Source organism: Vespa mandarinia, chromosome 3 (assembly GCF_050613455.1).
Source record: "Vespa mandarinia isolate Hongniang chromosome 3, ASM5061345v1, whole genome shotgun sequence".
NCBI lineage: Eukaryota > Metazoa > Arthropoda > Insecta > Hymenoptera > Vespidae > Vespa > Vespa mandarinia.
The window spans coordinates 8804660-8827500 of NC_140812.1; the positions used below are offsets into that span (position 1 = coordinate 8804660).

The following is a 22841-nucleotide window of genomic DNA, read 5'->3' on the forward strand; positions in this document are numbered from 1 at the left end:
AGCAAAATCGTTGCACTAGAGAATTTTCACAACATTATGCTTTATTTGACAATGCATTATATTATAATTAATATGTATAGAAATTAATTTATGTGAATTTGTTAAATATCATACCAATAATCAAGTAACAGTCTGAATAATTTATATTTTTCACTGTTGTACTTGTTTTTGGTTTTACAATATGAGAAAAAAAATAATAAATATCTATTCTTAGATAAGAATAATATTGGCGAATCATGTAATAATCATATTACATTCACTTTTTTTATTGATTAAAAATAAGTCAGTATGGACATAACTCTACTCATACTCTTAATAAGTAACATTATTCATTTGATTAGTTTAAAAAATGTGTAAACGTTGCTTAACTCATAACTACTATCTAATCACAATGTTTTCTTTGCAAATTCCAAAAATTTTTTCTGTATTTTATAAGATCTGATTAGCAACAAATATTTAATATGTTATTGGCAGTTATCCTACATTGTCTTCAATCAGTCATTCTTTGATCTTTAAAGACATCACACGCATTGGTCCAGCGTAGCAATGTTAATATTAAGCAACTGCTCTATTAGGCATTTGGAATTGCACTTTTATCATTGTAAAGATGTTTATTTACATATTACATTCTTGAAATGTTACTTTTATAGTTCATCGCATTTTGCTCAACATTACATAATCATGAGTATTAATAAACAGCACATTAATATTATTTGCAAATAATATTGAAAAAAGATAAAACCTATATTAAAAATGTTATGCCAAACGTGTTTAAGAAATTACAAGATTAAGTTATTAATAGGTCTTAGTCAAATACATTCAGCACTGTTATTGTTATTACAAATGGTGTTCTCATATGTTTTCAATATTTTATTCTTTTTGTAATTTTTAAATAAATTATAATAACTCGATACCAATTGAGCAATCGAAATGCAGTCTCTGTCAATACATTATAGATAACCCAATTTTGGCATACCAATAATAATATCAGTCTGATAAAATTTATTATCACGGAGAACTTTTTGCAACAATTAGTTGCTGATAACAAGTATTTCATAGTAAAGTGTTTTACAAAGTAAATGCAACATTACCTTTGCTTGCGTTTATACTATAACTCAAAAATGTAAGAAACATTTTAAAACTTATCCCTTTACCAGAAAAAAAAGAAAAAAAAATAAAAGAAAAATTTAAACGCACTGCTATATTCACATGTAAAAAATGAATAATGTTATAGTATATATTAAAGCATAATCATATATACTAAACAGTGCGAATTGCGTTTAAAGCTAACACTGATATTTAACACACTTTACACTCATTTATTGAAGCAAAAGTACTGTTCAACATTTTGCTGTATTAGTTTTGTGCTAAAGAAATGCATGATTGTTCAAATATGTAATATTTCATTTTACATATGAAATAGGTTTTATACATTTTTATATCCAGTAAAATATCATTTTAATAAATATAATACAATTGCAACTTGTAAAATAATAATAATTGATGTATAAATAAATTAGGCATAAGATTAAATATCTTATTTCAATATTTAGCTTGAATGTTGATAATTCGATATGAAATTTTTATGAATATGAAAAATATAATTTATGGAAAACATTACAAGCTGCTTTCATTGAATTAGTAAAATATTATGAAATTCAATGTTTATTATATGATAGTGAATTTAAAATAAGTTTGTATTTTCTAAAAAAGTGAAACTCTGTGAAACTTAGCATATTCGTGAAGAAATTTTAATAATTGTATGAAAATGATGAATCACTTTTTTGAAAATTTAATTTGATCATTATTTTGTATAAGATATTTTTATAAATAATATAAATACATGTTTACAAGTCATTATTCAAATATCTCCATTAATAGAAAGAGTCAGTGCACAACCAACATTTCTTTGCATTTTATACACATATTATTTCTCTAGAGGCTCAGTAAGCAACAGCTATATTAAATGATAAAAACTTGCTAGTTTTAATTTGAAAGATTTTTTCATCTTATGATCTTTCTGTTATTTTTGTTTTTATTTGTAAAATTCTTGTTGTATTTTTCATTTGGAACAAATAAAAAATAATGATCTGCATTGAAAAGTAAAACATTCTTCTTTCTCAGTTCATTATTGCACTTATCTTCTATTATTATACTGTTTTGAGTTTGAAATATTTCTCGTAGTAACCACACATATTATTTTTAAAACAAAGCTTCTGCATATGAAGATTTGTTACTTTCTTGTTTGCAAGACAGATCATAATATCATAATAGATAAATAAAATTTCCATCAATTGTATTGATATAAAGTTAATAAATTGAATTTTGTATTTAAGAACTTTATAAGTGCCTAAAAAACACAATAAAATTTCAATTATTTATGTTAACAATAACAGATCATAGTACTCAATTACCTTCTTTACTGTTCTATAAAAAATAGCTTGCGATACTTCATGTTTTTTTAACCATCCTGTATATTATAAATACATGAGGAATGTGCGAATACTCCAAGAATTTGGTATTCTAGACAATGGGGCTTAATTAATCATTATGTAGATTAATCTATATATATAAAATTTTTACATTAATATATGTAATCTAAATGATCTGATTTCTTTTTTTTTCTTTTTTAATATTTTAAATATAGCTCTTAATCTTTTGTATATAATGTGAGCTATATACATGTGCGCACTTTTACATTAATAGTTAATTTTTTAATTAAATCATTAATTGATTATGACCAATGAAATTACATGTATTTAAATTTTCTTTTTATTAATGAGATGGTTGAGTACTTTACTTTTATTAACATAATCAACTTTCACTCTTTTTTGTTAATAATTTTAATATGAACTTGCCACGACTAGATGTTAGGCAGTACTCGCACATCCCTAAATAACATACATATTCTCGCACACACATTGTCACACTGCAACCCAATATTGATAATTAGAATGTATGAAATAAGCTATGTATCATAGTTATGTTAGTAAAGTTAAAAAATTAATTCACATATTATGCCATATTTGCAATATTATTACAATTTAGGTAATTTGTAATTTGTTGTATGACATATGGAACAAAACTTTTAATTAAGTGATGCCAAAGATATGACTAGCAACGCGTTTGCAATTTTATTTCAACCCCTTATCCACAAGTGCATATTACAACAACATATAGATGAAATCATGAAAGAACATGATACAAATGACAAACATTATAAATAAATCTGCGCTAAAGATGAAACTTCAGTTCCACATGTCATCTCTACATGATATAGTCTTATTTTCTTCTTCTGGTTATAAATTATTTTTAAAGACCTTATCTTATTATCTTAGTAGTACTTACAGGAAGGAATCATAGATTTTAGGCCATTTTTAGGCCATATCAAATTATATGTTTTCCAAAGTATGCAAAGTTATGATTTTCATAATTCTTTACATTGCTGTAAAATATTTAGATTTATAGATTTAATGAAATATATGGTGCTGTAAAATCTTTGGAAAATTAAATGTACTTAATAATATATTCATAAAATTTATGAGAATATGCTACATTCATTTAACTATAGATGTAAAAAAAAAAAAAGAAAAAGAGTAATTTAAATAAAAACAAAAAGTTAGTTACTATATGAGGACATCAGAAGAAAATTATTTGTATTTATGTATGGCCTTGCAATCATTCTCTGTTATTGTCCATCAAGTTACTCTTACTTTGTTCTGATAAACTATTAACAATATCGCTGTAATTTCCAATATGAATGATAGATTTTATTTGTCTGATTGTTAATTACGTAATAGGCTTCAACAAGATATTTATAGTTTCTTACATAAATATTTTTATATTTTTACAGCACCAGTACTATCATTGGTAACAATATATATGATGATAATCATTTCAATGTCAATTAGATAGAAATTTTAATTGTAATTAGTTTAATTGTAAAACTTTGCATAATATTAATTTTGTATTCGTATATTGATGTTGAAGATATACCTCAGTCGATTTTTACTGTACATGTAAATAGATAACATTGAGTAAAATAAGCACATTCTCATACACATACAATTCTCTTTACTTTGCTAGACATTATAATATATATATCAAATTGTAAATACAATAAAGTATAATGACTATACTTTATATAATGTAAAAACCAAATAATTTATTCAAGTATTAGCATACTTGATAAATACTCACAACTCAAATTGATGTTATTATGTAAAACCAATTTCAGTTAACACGTTATATTTAATGAATGCAATAAAAAGTGCAAAATATTTGTTTTAATATGTGCAAGAATGTGCTTAATATTGATTATTGGTTTAGTGGTGTGTTTGATCACTTCATATGCATATGTAAATTCAACTGGTTTTAGCTGGACTATCATCTGTTTTTTCTGGATTTACAATTACTTGAATTACATAACCTGGCTGCACTTTTGCTTCTTCTATATGCATCTTATCACCTAATAATTTTCCACCAAAAAACCACCGTTGTCGTGATGGTTCTAGGCCTTCTTGACTCTAATTATATAAATCCAAATATTGTTAAATCATAATATGTCATTATAGAGATTAATAATATAATAATACATACTTGTAATTTCTTTTTGGCTATACCAATAGTATCCTTGCTGTATACAGGTAATTTTACATCCCCTAAAGTTGTAGATAGTCGTAATTTTAAAGTTTGCTCGGTTCCTCCATCAACTGGTTCTAAATAGATAACATTAATAAAAGCAATTACATGAAACCATTCTTTTACATGAAACGATTATTTTATTATATAATTATTTACCTGAACAATCTGCTGGTGAATCTCTGCCACTATCTTCTTTTACAATATTGATAGGATATGATAAACAATAAATAGGGACTTGATATCGTGTACCTAATTCATCATAACATTCTGTTAAGAAACCATTTGGCACAGAAATATTAGCTCCATCTAATATGGCCTGTGCCAATTGATAATCTTGTGCTTCAGCTGCTGTCGCGCCAGCTCTCAATGCATCCCATATTTCTTTTCTTCCATCAAATGCAGGAGCTGTATCCCAAAACTCATCTCTTTTACTTCTTAGTTGACCTTCAGTTAAAGGTACATCTGACTTCCATCTGATTACCTCATGGCAAAGTGGGTGATTTTTTCTTGAATTTCCTATATAAATAATGTAACATATAAAAAATATTACATGTAGATATTTTAAAGATATTACTTTCAATTTAATATATATTCACATATTATTTGTTTAATTATGAAAAATAAAAATTATTTACTATTTTACAATTTTTACAGGCTAATGTTATTTCTGATGCAAATGTTGAAATAAAACATAAATAATTTTATAAGAATACATATCATTTCTAAAGATATAATATTTCACATTACCAAGTATAATAAGGAGAATATAACTACGAATGATAAATTCATTTCGAATAAATTATGTCAGGTGTATACATATAAGACGTATTACAGAGCAGATACGAAGGTAAAAGAAAAACTACTTCAAGGTTAGTTAAAGTTAGGCGTAATTTATAGATGACCGATTTTGGTTAAATTTTTACCTGAATTAGTTCTCGTTGAATTTCCCGATGTATCATCGACTGAGGCATTTCTTGCCCTTGTTATGCCTATGCAGCCTCCCATCCTAGGCGGCTGAAGAAACTAAACATTTCACTGAAATTTAACAACACCTCACATGCCATTTTCATCCATTTTAGTTTTATATAGTATAATCCCGCAGCCACGAGGGGCGCTATAATCTAACCTAAAATAGAAATATTAAATGTTTGAATTTCACTGTGTAGATCATATTTAATTTTTTTTTTTTTAGAAATGATAGATTTATTCTATGCACATTTGTGTCTTTTCGCGATGATCGATAATTGAGTCATATATTATACATGTGTATATAAACCTATATATATACATATATATGTGTATATATATATATATATATATATATATATATGTATACTTCGAGTAAAAAAATTTGCTTTAAAATTAAATGGAGAATGGATCCGATAAATTCTTTGAGGTTAACTCACACAATAATTCCGTTGTTAGATCATTTAGTCTAAAGGCATGTTTGGAGATGGCTACTCCAGCAAGTTCCACTCTTGCAGAAAGGTTATCGGTTAATTTTAATGATAACGTTGCATTGGTTTCAGTATGTAAAGACATAGCCTTAGGTGCGTATTATAGTTAATTATCATAATTATTCGATTTACATCAATGTGCTGTAGAGAGCCTTAATATTTATATAAAATACATTTTTAAAAAATTTCCAACCTCACACGAACTTCTTTGTCATAAAGAATAAAATAATAATAAATCTAATTTTTTATTCGTGTTAATAATAAATGATCATTTAATGATTAAAAAAAAATATAATATTTTTAAAACTGACAATATGTCAAGAATTAAGTTCGTATTAAATAGTATATATATATATTATACATAATAGTATATATATAATATATATATATATATATATATATATACATATATATATTTAAGATTTATTTGTAAGATATTCATTAATATTTTATTTCAATGATATTTCAGAAGTACAATTAGGAGAATTAAAATTATCCACATTTGTTGAAGAATTAGGTTCTTTTGTAACAAATAAGGATGTCAGTGTGCGAGAAGGAGGAGTCACAGCACTTTCCTCTGTATTATCCGAGTTACCCAATGATTTTCTTAATGAAACTGAATTACATTTTATCACAGTGTTCTTTTGTGATAGATTGAAAGATCATCATAGTATTATACCAGTAGTTCTTCGTGGAATTTTGGCAATAGTATGTAAATATTCTTATATTTTCCAAATTATTCTGTTGCCATTTATATCGTATATATTTCATATTCTTTTTCTTTTTTTTTTTTTTTTTTTTTTTTTAGGTTCAAATGATTCATCTACCTCAGGATGCACCAGTTTGTTTATTCACAAAAATGTTTGAACATGTTCAGTGTCAATCTCAACTTTTACAAGATCGTCGTAACATTTATTTAATTTTTGCAACACTACTACAAAGTAGATTAAATGATTTGAAAAAAATGGGACCTGATTTTGTTTACGGAGTTATATCCTCTATCGATGGCGAACGTGACCCTAGAAATCTTATGTTATTGTTTAATATACTTCCAAATTTTATAAAAGAATTTCCATTAGGACATTTAGCAGAAGAAATGTTTGAAGTTATATCATGTTACTTTCCAATAGATTTTAATCCTGTAATTATAATATTCAATTATAATTGTATGATATTAAAAAAAGTATTTATATATGGATATATAACACAATTATATTTTCAGGTTGGATCAGATGTGATTGGTATAACACGTGAAGATTTGGCTGAATCATTAGCACCTTGTCTCTATGCAATTCCCGAATTTGTAGAATTTTGTATACCACTTATATCGGACAAATTATCTTCCAATCTTAAAGTTGCAAAATTGGATTCATTGCATTTGTTAAGGAAAGGAGCCTATGTATTTGGTGTAAATGGATTGGAGCCATATCTTTCAGAACTTTGGCCTATTATAAGGAAAGAAGTTATGTCTGGTGGAGATTCAGAAATAAAAAATGCTACCCTTAAGACATTGGCTGTATTAATTGAAGTTATATCTGCCGATGAAAAAGTTCATGAAACATTTATTGAAAAAATATTAACAGATATTAAAATGTCTTTATGTGATGTACAACTTAGTTTATTCAGACCGGCAGAAAATTTATTGGAGTCTGTGGCAATGGTGAACAAGCAAACTTGTATATACGTATTACGTGTTATAGTGCCAATTTGTCTTGGTCAATATTCTACTAAAAATTTATTAATGGATAAAGTCATCATAATGGACGCTTTAAATAATTTTATGAAAATCGCTTCTGATTTAGATTTCTCTATCAAAAGTATGTATTTAATTAATGTAAATTGATTTATTTAAGATTAAGATATCTAAATGAGTATAGATATGGATTTATAATGTCAGAAAAAAATATTTTAATACATCTAATGTAGATGTTCCAGAATTAACTTGGACAGACATTCCACAGCTGTATTTTGAGGAATTATCAAAACAATCTACAGAGCTAAGAATTAAAATACTTATTGGTTTGACAATACAAAGGGCTTATTTAAAAGAGACTCATAGAATTTTATTATATGATATTATATGTAATGAAATTGATACTGGTTGCGAGGAAATGAGAAACATTTGTCAAGCATGCTTGGCAGCATTTGCTAATTTATATTCGAACGAAGTATTATTGCTGGTTCAGGAAAAACTTCAAATTGATAAAGGTAAAAGTAGTTAATGGATTTAATGTTTTTTTATTTAACTCTCAACATTTTTTTTTATCTTTTATAATAATCCATGTTAATTTCAAATATTAAAATATATTTTATTATGTTTCAGACGATATAGATGTAAAAGTTAAAATTCGTAGATTACAAGCATTATCTATAATTGCAAAAATTCCTGAATTAGCCAATGAAATATTACCAAAAGTTCTTGGTATAGGAAATTCTCCTAATTCAGAGATAAGTCTTGCTGCATTAAAGTGTATCCATAAACTCGTTTCAATTAGAAACAGTACTTCTGATGTTCAATATTTTTTGTATAATGAATGTAACATCATTGATAAATTAATTTCGTTTACAACAAATACTTCTACTGATAAATTATCCCTTATATCAAGCATTTGTCAATGCATTGTAAGAGGTCTTTCTATAGAGGATCAACAAATGATTACAGATAAATATATTGCTATTATAACACATAACACTTGCGAAAATGTCGTAACTGTGATAATCAGTTTACTTATTTCTTTAAGACAAGAAGTTAAATTAATACTTGATGATAGTCTATTAGAAAGTTTATATAACTTAGCTGTCAATAGTTCTAATTCTATTACTAGAACAATGTCTTGCCAACTACTTTCTGTGGTACTAAACAAAATGAATAACGCAGAACATTTTAAAAATAGTTTGATATATCTTCAAGAAAAAATAAAGAAAAATTTGGAATCAACTTCTAATGTAGATACAAAAAAGAAAACTGTTATTTTATATATTTGGTTAACAAAAGCAGCAGTTACAAAAGGAAGTTATAACTCTCAAGATTGTCTCAATATTGTATGTATAGATTTTTAATATTGATAAAAATTATCTATATACAAAATATCATTGTATTAAGAAAATTAATAATTATAACAATATTATATTTTTATAGCTTACAGAAATGCTCAAACATAATGAAGTAGGTGAATATGTAGCTCAAGAATATAAAAGTTTAACGTGTAAAATGGATAGTACTTTAACATCTGAAAATTTTTGTAATATAAAAATTTTTTATAAACAAAGAGTATTTCAGCATTTATTACAGCAAAATAATAGTTTTTTAAATAATTCAAGGCAAAATTTTTTAATTGCTTTAACTTATTTAATAGAAGAAATGCCTACTGAATTATTATACATGCATTTATCAGAAGTAAGTTTATATTGTTTATTTATTACTATTGTTATTCCTTCAATAATAATAATATTTATTTTTAATGACAGTTAGTTTTTCTTCTAATTGAGTCTCTATCTTTGGACAATGGACAATTGGTTCTCTCTGCCTTAATAGTATTAAAACTTTTGTTGGATACAAAAAATGAAATTTTTGCTGATAAAATGCAATGTTTTATTCCAAAACTTTTGGAATTATCAACATATAAATTAATGGTAATTATTTATACTAATTATTATTTATATTGATTATATAATAATTATGTTTTTCAGGATATCAGAATTACAGCTCTAGACTGTTTAACAAGTTACACGAATTATTCTGCTGTATTGATTAATGTATATAAACCAAATGTCTTAGAAAAGCTTAAGACGGTTCTTGACGATAAAAAACGTTTAGTAAGGAAAGCTGCTGTAAAAGCCAGAACACGTTGGTTTTTAGTTTGTGCGCCCGGTGGAATCAAAGATCAATGAACTAGTAAATAATTTACACCAGTTGAATTAATTGATCATAATTTTCAAGTATAAATTTATATAGTGTAATAAAATTTGTTAACTTGTTTTAAATTTTTTATATTCTTAAATTTATTTACTGGTTGAAAATCATGTAATTCATCTCGATCACTGAATATCTTGTTACAAATAATAAATAAAATGTAGTATACATATCTAAAATTAAAAAACAAAAATAACTAATAGATATATGCATAATATGTACAAATATTTACATTCTTAAAATTGTACACAAATTTTATAATCCATTTGATAGATTGTTACGCATATAATAATAGTATATATTTTGGTTATATGCGTTTACTTTGGATACCATATTTATTTGATACGATGTGTAGTACAGTTATATTTACTAACATTTGATTAAAATATAACTTTAATATTTATATGAACATTCATTTATGAAATTTTTTAAGAAAGCAGCATTACTTATATAATATGGAAGACTTGTACTGTACATAACGCTCATAATCAAATAAAGAATTAATTTCAGTAATTGAATTTAAACCTGAAAGTTCCCACTAATAAAATTAGTTTGTTGAAAGCATGGGTGATGGTAAGATCTTAAGAACAAGAACTTTTATCTATATATGTTTTTTGTTGTATATATAAAATAAAAAAACAAGTTAAATATATTGTAAAATCTTGGAATAATTATTCATATGTAAAAAAAGATGTTTATGAGTAAAAAAAAGAAAACTAATTTAAATCATTGAAAAATTCATTGCTGTCAAATCTGTTTATAGGTGTGGCTAAGACAGGTGCATACAAATATGATGATGGGACAAAATATATTGGAGATTGGAATAATAGAGGATTGAAACATGGTGCTGGTTCTTTACTTCTTCCTGATGGTACACGATACGATGGTGCCTTTCAAAATGGCCTTTGTTCTGGTTTAGGCATTATTATATTTCCCGATGGAGCAAAGTATGTAACATTACGTATCATTTTATCCATCAAACTATTAAATCATTTATTTTTTCAATAGTTTTATAACATGTAAAATAATATTATTCGTTAATATATTTAGATACGAAGGTGAATTTATGCAGGGTTGGTTTCACGGACATGGAGTATTTTGGAGAGCTGATGGAATGAAGTTTGAAGGAGAATTTCGCGGTGGAAGAGTATGGGGCTTAGGTTTGTAATACTTTTACAAGAAAATTTATAAAGATTTAATATTTTAATAATCTTTACAACGAAATATTTATTCTCTACATTAAATGTAATATTTACTATATAGCATTATAATACAGGTTTGGTGACTTATTCCGATGGTTCACATGGTTTTCCAAGAAACGAAGGATTTTTCCAAGATTGTAGACTTGTACGTCGCCGTCGTTGTCCAGACATAGTACAAAAAGCACAGAAAATTTCTATGATGGCTCGCGTACAATGCTCTTAAGTATTGTTCCATAGTATTGTTCCATAATGTAGTATATTGTATCATGTGTATGAAAGAATATAAAAAATAAACTATTAAAAACTAAATCTTATGTATTTCTATAATTTCTAATATATGTATATACTTTCAAAGTGATATACATTATCTAATATTTTTAAATATATATATATGCATATATATATATATATTTATTTATTCTTGAATCTAGGAAGTTGAAAATATGTATGCTTTTTCTTTTAATGCAACTATCATTGAATTATAAAAATAAAGAGAAAAAGCTTAGAATCAAATGATAAATAGAAACAATGTATAAATTATATATATATAAAAGAATAATTGTATATAATGTTATAAAAAAATAAGCCTAAAGATTAAAAACAAGTTGAGAATTTTGTTCTAATAATTTGAATTAACCCTTATTAAATGATATGTGAGTATATATGTATATTACCATCTTAATCGATCAGTATACCATGAGAGAGAAAGAGAGAGAGAGAAAAAGAGAGAGAGAAAGAGAGAGAGAAAGAGAGAGAGATAGCAAGAATGTGAATCAAAGAATGAGAAAGAGAAAGAAAGAAAGAAAGAAGATGGCGCTAGGAGTTGTGCACTTACTTGACAAATTCTAGCATTGCAGTTGTATTAATAATATCTATTATAATTAATTGTAATTATCTGTAAATATTTAAGAAAGTATATGTGAATTCTTATCAATCATTCGAATTTCATAATTTCGTGCGATGAAGAAAAAATCGATATAAAATATATGATTTTGTATTTATAATGAAATCGACATGACGGAGATGTAAACAGAAAAGGAAATACTATGGATCAACGTTCACGTATACGTGATTCTGTGTCAATAAAAAAAAAATATAAGTCCCTGATTGAAGATTTGGTCAGATTACCGCAAAACGTAGAAAGATAACCGACGACTAGAACGATATATCATTTATCCTAAGCAGTGATAATATGTTTGAATATTACTAATGATTCGGACGATCTTATATTTGAATTCTTTCGCACAAAAAAAAATGACGCCCTTAGGTAAGCCCTTAAAAAATTCATTTTATCGCTTAGAGTCGTCGTTTTTAATATGAACGTTAGGACAATCGTTATTTTTGTTCTTTTTTTTTTCTTTTTTTTTTTTTTTTCTTCTATTACGTTTTCTTCAATTAAATTCCAGATATAAACAATTTTGCTTTAGTCACTGTCCGACATTTTGACAGTATATATACATCGGTTATTCTTGTTCAATTTTCTCTTTCTCTCTCTCTTTCTCTCTCTTTCTTTCTCTCTCTATCTCTCTCTGTTGCTCTCGCTTGATAGGTTATCATATTAAATGAATTTTTCTCTCGTTTTATATTAATAGCATGAAAAAAAGAAAGAAAAGAAAAAAAATATTAAAGAAAAAGAAAAGAAGTAAAGGAAAAAAAGGTAATCTCATTGGTATCACATGATTCGTTTTTAAAAAGTTTAGGTCATGTTTCTTGTTAAACGATCGTATGATTTTTGATCGCTCTTTCAAAATTGATGACGATGAGGTCTTTCGTCAGAATATCATTCGTTCTGCTAAGTCGATTCCGTAACCGTTATTTCTAATATTACTTTTATCGTATTTGAGCTTGCGAAATGCGAATAATTTATTCAGCCTAGGTATTGTTGCAATTGTAGAAATAGTTTTATAGAATAGTTTTATGGTATTGGTGAATATTTAAAAGCAAGGAAAAAAAAAAAAGAAAAGGAACAAAAACAAAAATAGAAAACAAGATAAAATAAAACAAAAGGAATCATTGTGGTGGCATTTCATATCGAAGCATTCCTTACTGTTTTCACAACGTAGAGAACGTTGTTGTTATGTGATGACAGAAGAAAAATAAGTTTATATCTGCTGTTTGTCGTTGTGTTGTTGTTGTTGTGTTGGTAAATATTACTTTCTTCATTTATTTTCTCGTAAGATCTGCTTTTCAACGTGCTTTTTTTGAACGTGATATATAATTTCGTGATTTTATAAAGGCACGAATCTCTTGCGTAGAGAAAAATTGTCTTTTTTTTTTTCCTTTTTTTTTTTTTTTTTTCTCCCCATTAATCGAGAAGCTTCGTACACGTATACATCGTACACGTACACATAAACACTTATGCAGATTGGTATAGTCGTAATAGATCATAGTAAAATAAAAGAAATAAAAGGTTTTTTAGGTTTTCTTTTTTTTTTTTTTTTTTTTTCGAATGATTTATAAATAAAAATAAAAGAAATATTATATTTTCAAATATATTATCATTGTCGTAGCCTTACTTATATTAATATTTATTCACGTTTCCTATATATGGTATGCATAATAAAGTGTAACCTTTGCCTCTTATACATAAAGATAAATTGCCTTACGAAGTTAGTTCCAGTTATAAAGTTAGCTATACTCGACTACAAGTCATTATGAATCAGACGTATTGAGTGACAACATAACTAAGAAACTAGTTTATCATTCTAGAAGAATTATTATATATATTTTTTTTTTTTATATTTTAATGGAATACGTAACGTTTAATATTTGTCTATAAATGTGATAAATCATCAAATTTTATTTAAAAAAAAAAAAAAATATTAATCGGTTAGTCCCTATCGAATATTAGTTTTAGTCGGTTTAATGTTAGATCTTATTAAAATGTTTATATAAATTATTTTTATGAAATTATTCTGTTTTTATAGCAAAGAAGTTGTTCGTGGTACTACAGTTATTTACATTAAAAAATTTAGAATTTAATAATGAGTCCACAGAGCTTTAAGAAAAATTTGAACAATAAAATCATGGCATCAAATGGTTATTCTGGGGCAGAAGTGGCGGAAAACGACTCAAAGAATAATTCACCACCGTGTGAGTCCGTAAACTGTATGTGTGCTTGGTTTAGCCAATTTTATTTTTATTTTTATTTTCACAGTATTTATATTAAATTTTGTGATTTATGCTATATGTGATTTACATATATTTTTACTATTGTACTTGTGTTTTATATATATATATATATTGCTTGTATTTTGTTTTGCATTTGTTATAACTTTTGATTTATTTATTATATAGCTTCATGCTTAATGCCTTTATTCAATTTAACTTTCCAATATTGTAAAAAACTTATAGAAGTAATTATAATAAACCATTTTAAAATTTCAGAAGTATATAATATACTTTTATTTATAAAATATTAGATGGTTTTTTATAGTAATTATTTTTTTATGAAAGTATTTCAGATATATATATATGTGTATATATATATATATATATATATATATATATCATATATATTATATTAGTATATTTGAGCTTATTATATACAATTATTTTTTATAGCGATGCCGTGGTTTGGTATGGATATAGGTGGTACATTGTGCAAATTAGTATATTTTGAACCTAAAGATATAACGAGAGATGAAGCTGACGCAGAACTCGAAACTCTTAAAAATATTCGGCGTTATCTCACAAAAAATTCAGCCTATGGAAAAACAGGTCATAGAGATACGCATTTACAGGTATGAAATTGATCATATTTATATTTTCATAGGAATAAATAGATATTTCTATAAATAGATTATTTCTATTCTATTTTATTTCATTTTATAGATGGATAATGTTTATGTTAGAGGCAGGCGTGGTACTTTACACTTTATTAGATTTCCTACCAGCGAAATGGGAAATTTTCTAGCATTAGCAAAATCTAAAGGTATGGCGAATCTTGTAACCACTGTTTGTGCAACTGGAGGCGGAGCCTACAAATTTGAAGAAAATTTCAAAAAAGTATTTGTAAATTTTATCAACAATAGATTAACGTTAATTGATCATATATGATGAATTTGTTTAATTATGTGTAACTATATAGGGTCAATCCAATTTACAGGAAGTAAATATGAGTTTGGCAAAATTTGATGAATTGGACAGCTTAATACGAGGCATACTTTATGTAGAAATAACTAATCCACATGAATGCTATTATTGGTCTTATCCAACAGATGATAGCAGATGTCAAAAAATACCATATGATTTTTCTGAACCTTATCCATTCTTGGTATGATATTAATATTATTTAAACAAAGCAAAAAAAATATATAGAATATTGTAATTAATTATTTGAAATTTCTTATGACAGCTAGTAAATATAGGTTCAGGTGTCAGTATATTAGCAGTTTATGGACCAGAAAATTATAAGAGGATATCTGGAACAAGGTAAGTAATTTATACAATGATTTTAATGTTAATATATTATTATATGAAATGATTTTGATGATGTGTCATTTGTAACACATAAATAAATTTCATAGTTTAGGCGGTGGAACATTCTTAGGGTTATGTTGTTTACTCACTGGTTGTAACACTTTCGAAGAAGCAATTGAATTAGCAACAAGTGGTGACAACACTAAAGTAGATAAATTAGTAAAAGATATCTATGGGGGTGATTACGAGCCATTTGGTCTTCCTGGAGATCTTGTTGCCAGCAGGTAAATAAGATTTGATAATATAAATTTATTATTTACATACTTTTTTCTTTGATCTTACTTTTCTATTCATTTATAATTTATTCGTTCAATTCGTTTAGTTTTGGGCAAATGAATTTTAAAGAACGTCGTAATGCTGTTACGAAGGAAGACCTTGCACGTGCGACCCTTGTCACTATCACCAATAATATTGGTTCCATAGCACGTATGTGTGCTGTTAATGAAAAGATAGAAAGGGTAATAAACCATATTAAATAATCTTTATAAGAAACATATTAATTAATTTCGATATCTACTAGAGAAACTAAACATTTCTTTTTAGGTGGTATTTGTTGGTAACTTCCTCAGGGTCAATCCTATTTCTATGAAATTATTGGCCTATGCTATGGATTATTGGTCTAAAGGAACAATGAAAGCTCTGTTTTTAGAGCATGAGGTAATATATATATATATATATATATATATATATATATATATATATATATATATATATATTTGATAAATAATAGATAATATGAAAGAAAAATATTTGTTTTCTTTTCCATCTAATAAAATCATCTTTTCTTTCTAGGGTTATTTTGGAGCAGTGGGATGTTTATTGCAATTTAAAGGAGAAATAAACTGAGTAAGTTTATTTTAAACATAGCATTCCAGCTGGGAAAATCTACTTTAAAAAAAACTCATATAAAGCGTTATTAATTTTTCAATATATATATGTATATATGTATGTATGTATGTATGTATGTATGTATGTATGTATGTATGTATGTATGTATGTATGTATGTATGTATGTATGTATGTATGTATGTATGTATGTATGTATGTATGTATGTATGTATGTATGTATGTATGTATGTATGTATGTATGTATGTATGTATGTATGTATGTATGTATGTATGTATGTATGTATGTATGTATGTATGTATGTATGTATGTATGTATGTATGTATGTATGTATGTATGTATGTATGTATGTATGTATGTATGTATGTATGTATGTATGTATGTATGTATGTATGTATGTATGTATGTATGTATGTATGTATGTATGTATGTATGTATGTATGTATGTATGTATGTATGTATGTATGTATGTATGTATGTATGTATGTATGTATATATGTATGTATGTATGTATGTATGAATCTGTTCTTATATTTGATTCGTTTTCTAGGAATTTACGCATTAATCACGTAATATCAATTGTAATAAAAGCATAATGATTTAATGCTTCTATATGTTTTACAATGTATCTTCGCAGGCACTTTTACGAAATACACGTTATTTATTATTTATTACTATTTATTATATAAGTTTTCAAATGTCAGAATATTCGTGTTAAGATTGGGTTACGTGATTATCGCATATACTCCTATTCTGGGCACAAACATCATATAATTTATATAAGTAATAATGGACCAAACCCAAATGCATATGAATCGCCTGATTCTTTATACGTTGTATAGGATAGGTCTACCTCATAATTTAATTGATATAGTTTTATTTTCTTTTTTTTTTTCCTCTTAATATATCTATATCACATATATACACAATTTAATTGCGTAAGGTATCGATGAGTTTTAATAATATTTTATTACAAGGTTTGCGTCTATATGTTTATTATACGTGCATGTTTTATAATAACCATATATACATTTTATTGGTATGTTAGTTTGCATATATTATTGTTTATGTTTCTTTGTAAACAAATATTTGTATAATGAATAATCTAGCATAAATTCCAGTATGTACAAAAAAAAAAAAAGAAAAAAAAATATTTCGCTGTATATTAGGATATCATAAAACAATACCAGTAAAAAAATAAAAAAATAAAAAAAAAAAAAAAATAAAAAAAAAAATAAAAAAAAAAAATAAATGACAAACATTTTAGACTAGTTGGCAGCTTATCTATTAATATAAAATATTTCTTAAGGTTTTTTAATACAAAGTTGGAATGATATGTAAAATAAAAAACAAAAAAAGAAAAAAAGAAAGAAAAAAAAATACTTGTAGATTCTTATCGTCGGTTCTAAAAACTTTTATTTGATATAAATACTTGACCTGTTAAAAAGGATTTGCTTAGAATAATGTTAATGATAAATAAATGATGTTCATTGCTATGAATAATTTTTTTTGCACTGCAATACATCGATTACCAATTTGATCAGTCATATTTCCTAATAATTGTACAATAGTTCTTAAAAAGACAAAAATGTTTAGAATTGGCTTTGCCAATTGGCAGACAAGAATCTACTTAATATTCACTTAATGTTCATAATGTATGTTTATATATATGTTTATTATATATATGTATATATATATATATATATATATATATATATAAATTTATATATATATATATATATATATATATATATATAAATTTTTATATATATATATATATATAAAATAGAGCACAGAAAATAAAAAGGCAATGTGCTTAGATTGTAAATGCATAATTATTAATCATTATATTACTGCAGATTTTTAGGAAGTTGGTAGTATACTATTTGAAACAAGGCTGGGTTTTTACTTAACTATTTTATTATTTACAATGTGTGATTTTATATGCATTTTAGTATTAAAGAAATTAACATTATTTAAAAAATTCAATCGAATACATTTTTTTATTATATGTGTATAAACCAGGAAATACACTTTTATATATATATATATATACATATACATATACATATACATATATATATATATATGTTGGCAATAAATATTTGTAAGATTTAAAAACGTATATATTTTTAGTATATAATAAAAACGCACTTCGAGATTTAGTAATACGACAAACGAGGTGTATTGAAATTATTTTATAAAATTTTCTTTCGATCATTCCTGTCACAATTTTTTTTTTAATTATCTACATATTAATTTACTATTAGTAATTCTGTGATACTTCGTATTTGCTGAAAATTTAGCAGAAGTAATAGTGAATTAAGTTGTAGATTTTAATAATATCTGTATGAATTATAATTGCTAATAAGATGATTTCGGTATTATGTATAATACCAAATGAAAAATGTGAATATATTAATATGATTTTAATTGAAATTAAAATTATTAATTAAAATGCGAAATAATCCATTAAATATTCGGCACATTTATCATTTCAGTATATTTGTCATTGAAGAAATATAATCGTATAAATAATAAATGGTTTTTAATATTTTCCGTAACGCTTGATAATTTCTTGTTCTTTCTCTTTCTTTCTTTTTTTCTTTTTATTCCTTTTTGCCTCATTTTTAATTTGAAACTTTGAAATGGCAAAAGAACTATGTATATGGCATATTCATTTCTATGTTTTAAATTTTGTTGAAGTATACAAGTATGTCATATAGATTCTGTTGCTTGGTAACTAAATTGCCAAACATTTCTGTACCACGAGACCGAAGTCATTAACGTGATAGTTCAGTGTCTCACATTACTTTTTAATTCTTTTTCTTGCAAAATAAAAAATAAAAAGAAAAAAAAAAAGAAACTCATTAATTTTTTTATACGCAATACTTTACCTCATTTATTTCATTACGAACTATATCTAATTATTGGGATATATTGTAAATGATTTATCGATTATAATCAAGAAACTATTTTAAGTGTGTTTAAAAAGGTATTTTTTACAGTGAAGTTTCGAACGAACAAAAATGGTGAGTTACTTTATTATATGCAATAGTTCTCTTATATATAATTAAATAATTTCTTTTTATTTATTTTTTTCTTTTTTTTTTTTTTTTTTTTTTTTTAGTGGAGTAAAATTGTTTTATTTTATGTGAAATATTTTTTTATAGGGGCCTAAAAAGGCAAAGGGTAAGACAATGGACACCGTCGATGGAGTGGATACATCAAAAATGAATAGAGAACAACTTGAGATATATGCTCATAAGATATTAGAAGAGATGGAACGTGAAAGGGAGGAAAGAAATTTCTTTCAATTAGAAAGAGATAAATTACGTACTTTTTGGGAAATATCGAGACATCAATTGGACGAATCACGTGCCATTGTTAGGTAATTATTATTTATTAAAATGTTATAAAATATTTTTATAATATCGATTTTTTTTTTAATATATAGGGTATTCGATTTTAATAAAAATTCTGATGTAGTATTTAAAAAAAAATATTTTTTTTTTTTTTTTAATACTCTATATTTCATCGTGATTTATTCAGTATATATTTAAAGTGTAGCGTGTTATTTATGTTAAGAGTAGTATACATATATATATATATATATTTTTGTTTTGTTTTGTTTTGTTTAGGAATAAAGAACGAGAGAAGGAAGAACTTCAGGAAAAGCACGATGCGGAAATGAAATTGTACAAACAAAAAGTAAAGCACTTGATGTATGAACACCAGACTAATTTGTCTGAAACAAAGGCAGACCATTTGGTTGCTCTTAAAATGGCGCAAGATGATCATGTATCTCAAGAGAACGAGCTCATTAGGGATAAAAAGGAATTAAAGAAAGCACAAAGGGAACAGGAAGTGGCTCGTTTGAATGAAATGCATGAATTGAAACTTGTAAGATAATAATCATTATTACATGACCTTTTCAATTTGCATCTATCATGCAAATAATAATATTTTGAATTTTTTGTAAACTCTTATTATATATTTTATATGTAATAATGTATTGAATTAATTTTAATATTTTTATTAGAAAAAAACTCTATTAAATTTTAAAATTTAATAGAGTTTTCTTCTTCTTTTTTCTTCTTTTTCCTTTTTTTTTCTTTTTTTCTTTTTTTTGGAGAATTTATTTAAAAAATTAGATATATCTTTTTGTACAATTTTATGTAACAATAATTAATGCTTAATATTATTAAAGCATTTGGAAATAATATTATTGATATAATATTAATAATTTTATTGAATTAATTTTTATTTGGATTATAATATAAAATTGTAAATGATTTTTATTTTTTAACAGCATCATGCCGAAGAAATAAGTAACATCATGAAAAAATTCGAATCGGAAGCAATAGAATTGGAACAAAAGTACGAGCAAAAATTAACGAATCAATACGAATCATTGACCTTGAAACATCAAATGGAAATTACCGAAATAGAGGAGAGAAAAAATTTACAAATTTCCACTTTGATTAAAAATCATGAAACTGCATTTACAGAGATGAAAACTTATTACAATGATATTACTTTAAATAACTTGTCACTTATTCAAAGTATGAAGGTATATATGTATGTATCATTGAAAAAAAAAAAAAAAAAGAAAAAATGTAGACTCGTATGATTTCACATTCGAATTTGGAATTTTTTTCTTTTCTTTTTTGTTTAAAATTCGTTTAAAAATTTCATTTGTTTCTTTCTTTTTCTTCTTTTTTTTTTTCTTTTTATGTAGGAACAAATGGAACTAATGAAGAATAACGAAGATAGAATGAAGAAACAGGTACGCGAGTTAACAGTGGAAAATAAACAATTTTCTACGGAATTAAAGAGTTTGAGAGAAAAAGTAGCCGATTATACACGACAACTTGTTAATTATGAAAAAGATAAGCAATGTTTATCCGTAAGTATATATTTGCAATTATTATTTAACATTTCTTACTAGAGAAATTGCATATTAATGATTAATATACTAACTTATTATTATTATTATTGTTATTATTATTTTAGCATACAAAAAAAAAACTGTCGTTGACTATCAAGGATTATGACAATTTAAAATGGGAGAATGAAGTTTTGGAATTACGATTTGAGAAAGTATAATATCATTTAAGAAATTTTAATAAAATCCATATAAATATTTTTATGATATTACACGGATCCAAAAGAAAAAAAGAGAATAATTTTTTTTAGTGTCAATCGGAAAGAGACGATCTTCATTCTAGATTCGTATCAGCCATATTGGAATTGCAACAAAAGACTGGCTTAAAAAATGTACTATTAGAAAAAAAATTAGAAAAATTATCTGAATTGTTAGAGCAACGCGAAGTTCAAATTAGCGAAGTCTTGGCTGCTGCTCATTTAGATCCTACAGCTGTCATGAATGTAAATAAAAAATTGGAGGTATTTATTTATATATCAATTTTCCATATTTTTTGCCTTAAATCATAATAATTATTAAATTACAAATTTGAAGGTATTAAATTTATAATTTCTTTTTTATTTCTTTTATGTTGCATAAAAAATTCTATATTATATAATAATGTAGAATTATTAAACAATAAACAGGATAAATTATATATATACATATATATTTATATATTTATTATATATTATATATTATATATTATATATTTTATATTATTATATATTATATATTATATATTATATATATATATATATAAATATATATGTATATAATTTTTCTTTTCTATTACTCTTTTAATTTACTTTCATTTCTTTTTTCTTTTCTGCATAATTTTTATAATATAAAATATTTTATGAGATATTTATTATGCAATATGAATTTATTCATAATCATAAGAATTGTTAAAACCTAATAAACATAACGTTTAATGTGACATTTAAGGATATGTTGAATCGAAAAAATACAGCGATACAAGATCTCCAATATGAATTGGCTAAAGCTTGTAAAGCGCACGACGATTTATTATCAGTATACGAAAGTAAATTGCAAGAGTATGGAATATCTAAATCTGAGATTGAATTTCAACCATTAAGAGCAAAACTGGTGAATACGTGGACAGGGTCAGGATAATCGACGGATCTATAAGATACATAGATAAAACTAATTAATGAATTTAATATATCTACACGTTTATTTCTTATTTTTTTTTTTTTTTTTTCTTACATGCAATGTGCATTCGTGTTCTACTTAGATAAAGGTGTTTGTAAGTAAAGATCTTTTTTGCTGATCATCATTTACATATACATATATATGGTATATAGCAAAGAAAAGAAAAGAAAAAAAAAATAGAAATAAGAGAAAT

General features: G+C 25.0%; 5 protein-coding genes across 12 annotated transcripts in view; 4 read left to right on the forward strand and 1 right to left on the reverse strand.

The window, feature by feature from the left end:
- Positions 1-103: 103 nt before the first annotated feature.
- LOC118447850 (ubiquitin domain-containing protein 1) lies at positions 104-6165 on the reverse strand. The gene is made up of 5 exons (XM_035880332.2): positions 6051-6165; positions 5568-5770; positions 4801-5160; positions 4600-4718; positions 104-4526 (listed from the first exon to the last, which is right to left on the reverse strand). Exons 2-5 carry the CDS (start codon positions 5647-5649, stop codon positions 4365-4367), a joined length of 723 nt encoding a protein of 240 aa, XP_035736225.1. The 5' UTR covers positions 5650-5770; positions 6051-6165; the 3' UTR covers positions 104-4364.
- Mms19 (MMS19 nucleotide excision repair protein) lies at positions 5959-10917 on the forward strand. 3 transcript variants are annotated; one of them, XM_035880317.2, is made up of 10 exons: positions 5959-6194; positions 6571-6809; positions 6910-7242; positions 7324-7918; positions 8028-8309; positions 8425-9143; positions 9241-9498; positions 9570-9734; positions 9792-9996; positions 10778-10917. In XM_035880317.2, the coding sequence occupies exons 1-9, from the start codon at positions 6011-6013 to the stop codon at positions 9990-9992; spliced, it is 2976 nt and encodes a 991-aa protein (XP_035736210.2). In that variant the 5' UTR covers positions 5959-6010; the 3' UTR covers positions 9993-9996; positions 10778-10917. The 3 variants fall into 3 exon arrangements, with proteins under 3 accessions (XP_035736210.2, XP_035736209.2, XP_035736211.2); XM_035880316.2 differs by lacking the exon at positions 10778-10917 and having other exon boundaries at positions 9792-10307; XM_035880318.2 differs by lacking the exons at positions 5959-6194; positions 10778-10917 and adding an exon at positions 6289-6429 and having other exon boundaries at positions 9792-10307.
- rtp (MORN repeat-containing protein retinophilin) lies at positions 10450-11502 on the forward strand. The gene is made up of 4 exons (XM_035880117.2): positions 10450-10587; positions 10778-10961; positions 11065-11174; positions 11291-11502. The coding sequence occupies exons 1-4, from the start codon at positions 10578-10580 to the stop codon at positions 11437-11439; spliced, it is 453 nt and encodes a 150-aa protein (XP_035736010.2). The 5' UTR covers positions 10450-10577; the 3' UTR covers positions 11440-11502.
- A 543-nt stretch (positions 11503-12045) lies between these two features.
- Positions 12046-16653, forward strand: fbl (pantothenate kinase 3 fbl). 6 transcript variants are annotated; one of them, XM_035880324.2, is made up of 10 exons: positions 12047-12483; positions 14144-14324; positions 14781-14959; positions 15051-15224; positions 15307-15492; positions 15574-15650; positions 15746-15922; positions 16021-16156; positions 16242-16355; positions 16491-16650. In XM_035880324.2, exons 2-10 carry the CDS (start codon positions 14201-14203, stop codon positions 16542-16544), a joined length of 1221 nt encoding a protein of 406 aa, XP_035736217.1. In that variant the 5' UTR covers positions 12047-12483; positions 14144-14200; the 3' UTR covers positions 16545-16650. The 6 variants fall into 6 exon arrangements, with proteins under 6 accessions (XP_035736223.1, XP_035736217.1, XP_085512036.1 ...); XM_085655910.1 differs by lacking the exon at positions 12047-12483 and adding an exon at positions 12978-13359 and having other exon boundaries at positions 14144-14309; positions 16491-16653; XM_035880325.2 differs by lacking the exon at positions 12047-12483 and adding an exon at positions 12980-13359.
- A 1645-nt stretch (positions 16654-18298) lies between these two features.
- The window catches only part of Gas8 (Growth arrest specific protein 8), a 5076-nt gene continuing 533 nt past the window's right edge, over positions 18299-22841 (forward strand). The window contains exons 1-8 of the mRNA XM_035880320.2: positions 18299-19577; positions 19719-19936; positions 20187-20448; positions 20858-21118; positions 21287-21454; positions 21562-21648; positions 21745-21954; positions 22421-22841. The exon at positions 22421-22841 is cut by the window's right edge and continues 533 nt beyond it. Coding sequence (XP_035736213.1) covers positions 19575-19577; positions 19719-19936; positions 20187-20448; positions 20858-21118; positions 21287-21454; positions 21562-21648; positions 21745-21954; positions 22421-22609 — 1398 coding nt within the window. The 5' untranslated portion in view covers positions 18299-19574 and the 3' untranslated portion in view covers positions 22610-22841. The remainder of the gene's footprint in view (positions 19578-19718; positions 19937-20186; positions 20449-20857; positions 21119-21286; positions 21455-21561; positions 21649-21744; positions 21955-22420) is intronic.